This window comes from Balaenoptera acutorostrata, chromosome 1 (assembly GCF_949987535.1).
Source record: "Balaenoptera acutorostrata chromosome 1, mBalAcu1.1, whole genome shotgun sequence".
NCBI classification, from domain to species: Eukaryota; Metazoa; Chordata; class Mammalia; order Artiodactyla; family Balaenopteridae; genus Balaenoptera; species Balaenoptera acutorostrata.
The window spans coordinates 193,808,016-193,820,180 of NC_080064.1; the positions used below are offsets into that span (position 1 = coordinate 193,808,016).

Here is a 12,165-nt window from a genome sequence, read left to right on the forward strand (position 1 = left end):
ACATACTATGATAAAGTACATTTCTCTTCCCCACAATTTAAGGACAAACATCCTCTATTCTCATGACACATATTACCAGTGATATACAGATGGAACCCTTACTAGCCAAGTCCCCAGTTCTCCCTGCCCCATACTAGTTGTGCAATATTTTTACATTTTCGCTAAAAAATTAAGCAAAATTCCCTCTCTATTAAAAAAAAAAAAAAAAGAGCAGAAAGAGGATGCAACCATATTCCATCTGAAAGCCAAATACCAAATACTTCTTTTGTAGAAACCATCTTAAGGTCAAAAAGTACTCAAGGTTGGGTAATAAGATGAGTGGGTACCTCACATGCTTTGGGAACCACACCACTGCGAGGGGTGAGTACCTAAACTGTCCAACTCGGATTCTGAAGTCTCTAACAAGTTAGCAGTTACAAATTTGTTAAATGGAAGCTTTAAGGCAAAGATTTAGTGATTGGCCACTTAAATTATGGATGTCAATCCTGTACTTAAATTGCTTGAACTTAATCACAAAATATAACTCGCTGATAATGTTTTAAAGGAACATAATCCAAAAAATGTCTGAAGGACCGCTCTTGCTACCAGTCAAAGAGGGGCCCAGATCACTGGCTAATCTTTATTTTAAAAAGAATTTCCTTTTTATCCATTAGCAAGGCTCATAGCAGCCCAGAAAAGCTTGAGTGTTTGAAACTACAGACATCATCCTAAATATTCAAAGGAACAGATTTCAGCATTATCTCTATGCTGTTAGGGTAATAAAGTATATGCTTTTGAATATACTAAGCAATATTTTAACTCAGGCAAACATTTCTTTAGCATTAGCTGTTGGTCAAAAATTTGACTTTTATTTTTTAATAGCTTGTGATACAAATGATACAGAGGTACAAATGATGACCCTTTATTAGTTACTTAGTGCAATCATTTAAAAGTATTCTCATGTTTATGGCAATGTTTTTCTTTTGGGGGATCAGCAGAGGGTACTTTATTTTAGCTATGCTAAGGGAATTTTCCTTACCAAATTTACTACTTCTAAAATGTCATTTTTAATGATCATAGCTAATATATAGAGCATTAACTATATGCCAGGCACTGCTCTAGTAACTTACATATATGAACTCATTTTATCCTCTGAACAACCCAAGAAGTATTACTGCTTTTTTTTTCTTTTTTAAACACATGAGGAAACTAAGAGGTTATCTGCCCAAAGTCATACAACTAGTTAGCCACAGAATGAGGATTCAAGCTCTGTTTTAGAGTCTGTGCCCTTAGCACTTTTATTCCATTTATTTAGCACATTAGCTTGATCTCCCGTTTTTGAATTCTTAAAAAGTAGCTAACTTGCTGCTGGCTAAAATCCAAAACCAACAAAACATCCATTATTTTATTGAAATCACTTTCCAAAAACTTTAAGGAGTTCTATAATTTTCTCTGTAATTAAGAGCAGGTACCATTTATTTGTCAATCATGTCAGTGTGTCATTCAGAGAGTGTAAATTAGGCACTAGGAGAAAAGTGACAACATATTAAGTGTTGTCACTTAGACATTCTAAGTGCTTAATTTATAAAATAAGTTACTCTTTGGCAGTATTTGGCATGTGCATTTGAAAATGAATATTCATATCATCCTGAGGGCTTTCCCTCACAACCCACAACCAGCTGGTTCCCCAGTGCCACTGCAGAGGGTGCAGAGGGAAGAGGAAGAAGCAGTTTGAGTGGTGGCAGTCACCCCAGGTGGACAAAACCGTGCATGCAAATATATGGCATGAGTAACAAATTATTTCACCAACTTATATGTACTCTATGAGACACCTATACCATCGGCACCTTTTGAGAAAATTCCTAAGATTGTGTACTGTTTCCGCGCTGCAGCAGGACAGGGACCGTGGGAAGGACAGATCCAGATGCAGCCCCACTCGTCACCAGCTGGGGAACCTTAGCGGAGGCTTTTGAACTCTATGAGCATCACTTTTCTTATCTTTCAAATGAAAGGGGTAATATTTTGAGGCTTGTAAAGATTAGATGAAAGAGTTAATTCAAAGGGGCCCATCAACGCCTGGTATCCAGTGGGCGCTCAACAGCTATTCTTTTAATAGCAATTAATAAATTATTAATGTCAGGAAAAATAATAATATAAGAACTATAATAAATAATATATAAAAAAGGGAAAAGAAATGTGTTAAGGAAAGTAAATATAATCAATTCACAGAAAGAAAGTGTCACTATGAACTACTGCTTCAAGGATCAGGAAAGAACTAGATGGCCATTAAAAGCCAGAAAGGTAAAAGCACTGCCAGGAAGAAAGAACATTGTAAATAAGGGTTTGGAAGCCTGAGAAGCTTGGGACATTTAGAGCCTCAGGCAGAATTCTCTGAGTTGAGGTCAAAGTTTTGAAAAAAAATAAAGGAAGACACAGACCACCTGCCCATCACGAGGGCCTTGAACGCCAGGCGAAGGCAGGGCCCTGAGACTCTGGGCCGTCACAGACCAATCAACAGGTTCAAATTTTGTCAAACGTAAGGGAAGTACTGGTTCATTTTTTGTGTGTGTATAAACAATCATGAAATTTCAAAAAGTAATACCTAGTTAAAGAATTCATATCCATTAAAAGCTATTTTGTAATATTTCCCTTTCCAATTGTACTCCAGTAGCTAGAGGATACCAGTAAAATATATTTATGATGAAAAGAGACAAAACCATGAAATAATTGTAACTTCTAAACTTGGTTCTTTTTTTTTTTTTTTTTACATCAATCAGAAAATATATCAAAGATATATGCCTGCTATATAAATGTCCAAAAAGAGTCCATGGTTATTTGTAAACATAATACCTAAAACAACAAAAACAACAAATATTTTATATACAATAAATAATTTTCCTTAAAAACTATTTTGAAAATATATAAGAAAAAAATGTCCAAATACATTCAGTATACTTTAAAAATTGAGCTTTCATTCAAAGACTGAGTCAAAAGAAATATGAAGGCATACAGAATGAAAATACCATCCCCCAACTCCCAGAAAGAACCAGCAGTAGAAAGGGAAGGAGAAAACATCAAACATAAAAAGGAAAAATGTAGATAAATTAACAAATAAATTTATAAGATGTGATCAATAAACAGGAAAGACATTCTCTGACAAAATTAAATATTTTCCCACAGATGCTGAGAATCTGGCTTTCACGATCTTTGAAAAAAAAAGTCAGAGTCATTGAAATCCTGTACCCCTACTATCTGCTCAATTAAGCTCAGAGGGAGAAAATCAAGCTACAAAAACTATAGTAATTAATGTTCAAGATGGAATATTTTAATAATTTTAACCATCACCTAACAACACTGATAATTTAAATCGTTTAAGAAAATTTTCCCTTCAATCCGCTTTCCTCAAATCTGAAGTCTTCTACAAATTTAAAAAGGAAAATGAAAAGAAAAATGTAGCTTATAGATTAATAAGTATTTAAATGCGGCAAAATTCAAGCAAAGTGATACTTTTAACTTTCCTCCTGTACTGTAAAACTTGAAAGCAATCTCTTTCAAAGAATTTGATATCTAAAATCAATCACTAATTTTGTCTTTCAAACCCATTTTTGTTTCAATTGATGTTCACTAATTTTAATGACTATGCTCTACTGTAGTGTGGATGACTGGTTTCCAGTCTTGTGAAGAATGAGACCCTGTCACTGTCAATAATTTTTGAAGACTCCCCCATGTGAGATATGTATACTCTGTACGGTACTATGCGTTCTATATAATGTTTTTAAAAATACACACCTATTTCAAAAAGATTAGCATGCAAATTAGACCATATGCACTTTTCCAGAGACAGCAGCTGATCTGCCTAACTCAATAACTCCTCAGAGGTACAAGAGCCACTGGGTGGGAACCACTAATTTAGAAGTCAGTTCGGAAAGCATATAACCCGTTCACATTTGTTTAGTGCTTCATGGTTTATGACAGGATTTACACACCAACCCTGAAAGGTAGACAGAGAAGGTATAAGAATTCTCACTTTACAAATAAGATGGAAGTCGAGAGAGACTAAAGAAATGGGTCGAGGTTATACAGCCTTAACAATGGTGAAATTCCCATTAGATAACAGGTCTTATTACTTATTACTAACTCAATAATTTTAATCCATTTATTCACCTGGTCATGAAAGGGCAGTGTAATAATTTTCGTAAAATCAGACTAACATGCTTAACCAATAATTCCGAGAGAAAAAAACGTATTTTAATTTATACCTTGTTGGACCATCTAACAACTTGGGTTACAATTCTACATAATAATCATTTGGGGGGTATTAAAACAAGAAAGAAATGGCAAAGTGAGCTAGGATATGCTAAATAGATAAGCCCAGGTAGAAAAGTGTTATGAATTAGGAAGACAATAAATTTCCAAATGTTGCAAAATGTTCAAGTTCTAATATTTTTAAACTTTCACATTATACTTGTCATTTCTAAACTCTAATAAACCCAACTGTCTGGTTAATTTCTTAGTAATCTTAACAAGATTGGGTAGTTACTCTAAGAGGTAGTAACACAATTCATTAATTAGTTACGAGGAAGAATTCCAATTTTAGAACAATAAACAAGGTGCTATGCAAGAGAATGTGGGAAATATTAACTCAGGGTTATTTACTAAAAGAACTAAAACCATAAAGTCAAGAAACTGGAGGTGGAACATCATGTTTTAAAGCATATTATTTTGCATTCTCAAAAACCTTTACGATACTTTTTCAGGTGGAGATATTAAAATGTTTCTTTTTCTGCCCCATTCCAAAGAACCACACAAGAGCACATTAAAACAGTGATGAAATAAAACGCTTACAGGTTTGTATCTCAGGGCGTCTCTGTAGGATCCAAACAAAGCAGCCTGCGCCCTCAGGAAGGCCCTAGCCACTCCGTCCCCCGTCGCTGTAGACTGCTTCTTCAGTTTATTTTTCAGGGCCGAGACCTGCGTGACAGAGAGGAGCCGTTAAATTCACACCTCAGAAATTGGTACAGCGAGGCACGAGCCCAATGGGCAGGCAGAGCGCAGCGTGTGCAGGTCAGCCCAAGCCTCATCTTCCTCCCGACAGCTTATCTTCTAACTGCAGGGAGCACCTGCTGGTCTGTTAATTGAAAGGAAAGCAGGGGCCCACAGTAATGTGCTAATGCAAACTGGTTTGTGCTCTCTTTTTTTCCCAAGCCCTCTTGACATAAATAAGCTTTAATTATTTTACAGTAAACTGCTTGTGAGCCACTTTTCTGCAGATTTTTAGCAATTACAACATGTGTCTACTTGTTTGGAGACGAAGCCGGTTGGGTAGCGTTCAACTGCTTGCTATTTAATTTTATTTTTGGAAGCTTCGTTTGTATATGTAAATAATTTTCCAGTCATTTGTCGAATAGTTTTCACCATTATTAGATAAAAAGAGGGGAGGGAAGTTCAGGTTACTGAGAACCTTCCACAAGTGGGGAATTGTGTTGTGCCCGTTAGACACTGTCCCATCTGATCTTCAGAGTCTTCTACGAAAGGTACTCACGTTACCATTTATGAAGAAACAGGGGCTCAAGCATGGGAATCGACTTGCCCTCAATATCTAGCTACTAAGTGGCAAAACTGAGATTTCAACCCAGTTCTGCCCAGTTTTCTCCACCACCGCATGCAGGTTTCGAGGTCAACGTTATTGCCTTATGAACCAGTAATCACGTTAATAATGTTTTAAAATCAAAGAAAAATGTATTATCTAGGAATTTGTGAAATTTTAAAAGGCACCTACGTTTGTTATAATTTTTCATACACTTGCATCCTATAATTTCAGGTTGTGTGTATTTTAGAGAATGCATGCTATTTATGAACAGCCCTTACTCAGATGAGTATTTTCCAAGAGTAATCAACCTCCTGATGCACACTCTTAGTTTTTAAAGGGGAGGTGATGTGATCTGTTCCTATGCATCCAATTCACTTGACCAATTCCTTTCACAGATAATAAGAACTACACTCTGTACACTTAAAAAATACCATTGATGCTCATATACATTACTTGTCAACGCTCTACATGGGAACGTGAAGTCACGTAGAAATTCTGTTTTCTTAAGAAAAAACTGATGGGACAAAGTCTGGTTGGATTGTTCCCTTATCAGAGCATGTTCTTACCCGTACGATACTACCAGATAACAAAACAATGTCATTCCTCCTTTATATATATATGCAAGGAGGAATATTTTTATTTCTTTATACAAGCAGCCCTGACTACTCTTGTGGATGATGATTGTAATTGAAGTGTCAACCTAATTAACAACTAAACTTTGAATAATGCTAATGAGAAAGGAACACAGCATCAGAGGAAGGACCAGCTCTACAGGTGATAAACCTTCACAGTAGTGACATTTTCCAGTGTAAAGTCACAGTTACTGTGATCTGATCAAAGACAGAGACCCCCATTGGGTCCAATTATAACCACAGTTTTGAAAAAATTATTGAGTTATGATGTTCATAATCTATGCAGAAAGGCCTTTGCAGTATAGGTCTTTCCCCATAGCTGTGATCTTTTCAATTTATATCCAAGCTCCACAGATTCAGATAAAAGTTTAGAGCCTAATTCATTTAGCCCACAAAGTGCATAAATCAGGATTCATTTAAGAAGAAGTTTTTATTATTAAAATCTAACCTCAATTAATGCATATATTTAGGTAACCCACATATTCAAAAATAAACACAGCTGAAGGATGCAAAAACAAACCTCTGACTTAATGTCCTTTATTCTGAAATCTGTAATAATGTTATTTTTTAGGTTTCAAATGCCTTTAAAAAAAAACCAATGGGGATGAAAATCAACACATGTATTTCATTATTGCCCCCTAAAAAGGCTTATGATGGAAAGAATAAGATTCTAGTCTTCCAAAGTATTATAAAAAGAAAATGATTGGGTTATTTTTAATTTTACTTTAGAAAACAAAAAACATTTTAAAATGTCATGCCTTGTATCTTTGTAAAGGAAAATTCCTCAAGATGTATTTTTCTATAAAATCTGGAAGTGACAATTCGGTTCTCCACAAATTAAGAATCCTTAGGACAATCATGACACATGTGCTCCCAGAGACTGGAGGCAAGTCAAACCATCCCTCACCCTTTATTACCCCAAGTCCTTGATGGCTTAAGTGCTGCGTAAGTTATCCAGGGTATTCATCACGCTGCCTCAAGCCCTTCCTAACCAAATCATAACGAGGTAGCCTTCACTTCTAAAATTAGTCAGTGATAGCTCCTGAACTTCCTCAAGAGCTCTATAGAAAATAGGAAAGAAGAAAATACCTGTTCTAGAACTGTCCGAAATGGTAGCCACTAGACACACAAGCACTTGAAATGTGACTAGCCCAAATTAGGATTTGCTATTAGTGTAAAAAAAAATACACTGGATTTTGAAGACTTAAAAAGAGCAAAATACCTCATTAATAATTTTATTGATTACATGATGAAACAGTATTTTGAATATACTGGGTTAAATAAAATACATTATTAAAATTAATTTCACCTATTCTTTTTACTTTTTAACATGATTTCCAGAAACATTTTAATTGCAGATGTGGCTCATATTATATTTCTATTGGACCGTGCTATTCTATATGAGCATACTATATAATTTCATACAGACATGTGAGACTAGCAAGAAATATGGTTACGTTTTTCCTTTACCTATTTCTGCATTATTTCAACCTTTACAAACAGCATATAAGGAGTTCTTCCTTGACCTACTCTAGGTGGGCTTCGACTGTCAGTAGTTCTGAGGTGGTTCCTATTTTTCAGAGACCAGAAGGGCAGCTGAGTTAAGTGTTTCTGTATGCACCAATGAGTGCTCAAAAACAGCCTGTGAAAATGAAAGGGTTTTTTAATAGTCAGCTTCAGCTATTAGGACATTACTCTAACATAAAATGATTGTGTCAACCTTGCTATTCTCCTACCCTTTAGACCACTGGAGTAAATTACCACCAGTTACCACTACGCTTTGCAGAGCTAAATAGCTTTTAGCAGTTTTTATCTATAAAAAGGTGATATATCTTCTGCACTTATTTAAAATACTTGGTCTGGGAGATAGTATTTTCTGCTTTAATTTCCAAACTTCTAAGTTTAGTTATGAAATAAATGTACATCTTTCCATGAGATCGTAAAGTTTATACTCACATATAACTGAATTCAGAAAAGCATTTGGAACCTTGGTCACATGTCTATTATCACAAAATCCTATCATGTGATCCTGAAAAAGTATCAATTGTTTTCTCTTTTTATTCTTAACAAAGTAAGCTTCAATCTCCGATGGCTAAAGATGACTTGAAAACTGACATTTTATTTTATTATGACATTTTTTAGTCTGCATATAAATTATTTTTTAAGTCTAATTAGGTATCATACTAGACCTCCCCTGCAAAAAAAAAGTTAAACAGTGAAAAAAACTTCAGACTAAACGTCATTTCACTGCTCTTATCAAATGTTCAAATTCCTTTCATACAACGAGAATCCAGGCTTCTAAAGCAGCCATCCACAGGAGGAATTATAACCTGGATTTGAGCACAGTGGGAATTCACTGCAACATGAATAATATTACCACCAATTCTCCACTTTTACCCTCTTAGCACTAAATGACCATGAATAAAAGGAGGGAATTACATGAGTAAACACAGCAAACAGGTATAAATAAAAGAGTGCAAGCCACGTGCACACGGGCTGAGTAATGAAGCAATTATGCCAACCGGGGGTTAGGAAGGGAGGTGACATAAAGGAGCTGAGTTTTTCAGAGAAGTGACAGAAATTTTCTCTTGACTTTTAGATGTGTCTTCTCAGGAAAAATAAATCAATCACTGTAACCCATAAATTTTAATTTTACTTTTTAGGATCACAAAGAGAAACATCAGGGTAAAGAACAGAAGGTAAAAATAAATGTTCAGGAATAACATCTGGACAACCTACATGACCTGAAACATCTCTGTGATGTCTTTAAGTATCCTTTTTCCTAACTAAGCTGCACTCTAGAAACTATGTCCATTCAGAAAAGTTAATGCTTCAAATAATTATTTGCTTTAGAAAAAAGTTACAAGGTTAAAGTCTTTTATTCTTCCATGAAACATGTTATGGTCATTGTATGAATCAGATATCAAATCCCTACACTTCTTTAATCCTTCTAATGTTCAGTTTTTTAAGCAATAAAATTAACCCTTCCTTCTTAATATAATTTTCTAATATGCTTCTATCTAAGGATTAAAACAGTAACCTTTAACATTTATTAAATGAAAAACATATGATACACTCCCAGAGGGTATCATGACATTGTTTCTCTGAGTGCTTAAATTACCTTTCAAAACCTAAAATATGGTGTCGTCTACAACTATTTTCCCTTCAGAGGCATCTCAAAATGATCACAACCAAAACTGCTCTTACTCGACCTCAAGTCCAATGTCAGTGTCACTTCCGTGTATCTAGGTGCCTTGCAGGTCCTCTCAACGCGGCACCCTTTCTCATCTTCCATAAGCAGTAATCACTGAGCCCCAGCTGTTCGACCTCTGATATAGATTTCAAATCTGTCCGCTCTTCTCCAAATCCCTGCCACTATCAAGTTCAAGTGACTACCATCTCTCACCTAGACCCCTGCAAATGGTCTCTTAACTGCTCTTCCTGCTTCATTTCTGCTTCGTTATACCCAGGGATCTTCAGGACCTAGAACCCAAGATGATACTTTTAGAAGTCAAAGTGGATCTCACTCTTATTCCTCTGCTACAAATCGCCAGTGAATTCCCAGTAAAGTCTGGAGGTCCTGAACAAGAAGCACAGACCTTCCACGGTCTCACTCCTACCCGTCTCTACCCCCTCATTTGCGTAACCTCTCTTTTGTTCCTCTAAGCGCAGCTATGCGGGACTTCCTTCCATTCCCTGAATCTGCCAACAGCAGAGCCTTTGTATATGCTATTCCTCCTCCTCCCACCTGACTCATACTCATTGTTCAGGCCAGTTCTGCACTCAGATGTTCTGACATGTTGAGCTGAACCTCAAAACGCAGATCTCAGTTTGTAGGCGGGTAAGAGTGGCCTCTCAGCTTGGCTACCATTATTTTCATTTGGGCTCGCTTATGGCAGAGACAGCTGTCAGCCTACCAACGGCCACTCTCCCTCTCTTCCGTAATAGAAATCTTAAGTTGTGACCGGTGCTTGGTTAACCCAGCTATCTCCCAGCATCACCGTGACCTGGTGTGGCCCCGTGGTTGGGTTCAGCTAACAATGGGATGTGAGCTCCAGGACCACAGCTTCTATGTCTTCCCGTCCACTCCGTGCCCAGCACAATACAGGCATCCAGTAGGTGCTCAGTCAGCATCTGTTGAGCGAATGAACAAATGAACCTGTCCGAGGCATGCTGCTACACTAACTTCTCTAGTTAACTGGATCAGAATATCTGCAATGGTGCCTGGGAAAAAAATTCATTGAGAAGTCCACCAAGTCATCATACCAGCAATTGATTTGGAAACCACTATCATGACAGTGCTCACAACATCATGCACACAAAAAGTCTCTCAAATATGGAGAAGAACTTAAAAAACAAGGAACAAATTTTTAAATTATTTTAAAGTCAAAACATACATATACATACATACACACATACTGGCCATATGGAGACAGAGAAGCACATTATTAAGATGATACTGGAGGAAAAAAGACATCAGGAGAGGGGCTTCCCTGGTGGCGCAGTGGTTAAGAATCCGCCTGCCAATGCAGGGGGCACGGGTTCGAGCCCTGGTCCAGGAAGATCCCACATGCCGCAGAGCAACTAAGCCCGTGCGCCACAACTACCGAGCCTGCGCTCTAGAGCCCGTGCTCCGCAACAAGAGAAGCCACCGCAATGAGAAGCCTGCACACCGCAGCGAAGAGTAGCCCCCGCTCGCTGCAACTGGAGAAAGCCCGTGTGCAGCAACGAAGACCCAAGGCAGCCAAAAATAAATTAAAAAAAAAAAAAAAAACACACATTAGGAGAAAAGCTAATTTAGATGGAAATGAAAGGCCACGAGAAAGCCAAGGAAATTCATGAGCACTGAAAATCACTAGAAGTGGCAAACTCTAAATCAACTTTAAAATGGCAAACGTACAGAGACATGCAGGGAGGAACCGTGCAGGGCTGGGTCCTGCAGAGGGAGGCACAGATTCTCTCACGCAGCCGAGGGAAAAACAACAAAGACCTTTTAAATGTTGAAGCCCAATTAATTAAGATTTTGAGTTTTTTATTTTTGTTTTGTTATGCTTTGGTATTTAAAGTTTATATTAAAATATACACACCAAGAAAACAGTAGGAAAAAATAGCAGGATCTGTTCATAGTTTACTTACAAACAAAAAACCTTTTCGCAAACAATCTCATCTCTGAAAGTAACTATTTAGAAGAAGGGTGAATCCCCGTGACAGCCAAAGTCGGGTGCAGGAGCAGGGTGACCGCCATCGCAACCTGCTCTCCTTCTCCAGGGACAGGAAACACACAGTTGCACGCAGAGCCACAAAGATAGGTATTAAACCGGCTTCCAGGTTTCTCCCTTTCATTACTATGAAAGTCAGATGAAAATACCCTAATAAACACTACTCTCAGGGGCAAACTGAAAGCAGGATTTGTCTCCTGGAGGCTACTCTATTAAACAAAAAAATGTCCTCTCAATTACTCCAGAACCCCAGTGAAATTGTAACATAGTTGTAACCTGGACACTCTACCAGTTTGCTGGGGACTTCGTTCACTGCCGAAGGAGATAAAGATTACAGCATGGCTCTGGCAAACCTGGAACTAATATAATATTCTCTGGGGCCTTTTTTCTTCTCTTCATAACATATATTATGACAATTTAACATATTAAACCTTCACGTTAGATTAGAGGAAATATCCAATGAATTAAATATATTCATTGACTTATTTGCATGGTTGTAAGAGTTAAATTTGTTTATATATACTTTAATTTTTTAAGCTGATTTTTAAAATTCTCTGAAAAAGCCAATTCTTTTCCAAACTTATTCCCAAACTAATTAACTCACTTGAATACAGATCTCTAAAAATTTTAATTTAAAGTCCGAGTTGGGGTTTTTTCCTCTAGTTCTTTAAGCTTGTAATGATTTTTGGTTAATCGGAGCAATTTGTGTCTTTCCTTTTCATGTAATGGTAAAACCATTAACCTA

At 36.9% G+C, this 12,165-nt stretch overlaps 1 protein-coding gene across 4 annotated transcripts in view; it reads right to left on the minus strand.

The window, feature by feature from the left end:
• The window catches only part of DENND1B (DENN domain containing 1B), a 258,142-nt gene that overhangs the window by 84,568 nt on the left and 161,409 nt on the right, over positions 1-12,165 (minus strand). For all 4 annotated transcript variants that reach the window (XM_057549265.1, XM_057549273.1, XM_057549259.1 and 1 more), the window contains one exon: positions 4,825-4,950. In XM_057549265.1, coding sequence (XP_057405248.1) covers positions 4,825-4,950 — 126 coding nt within the window. The remainder of the gene's footprint in view (positions 1-4,824; positions 4,951-12,165) is intronic.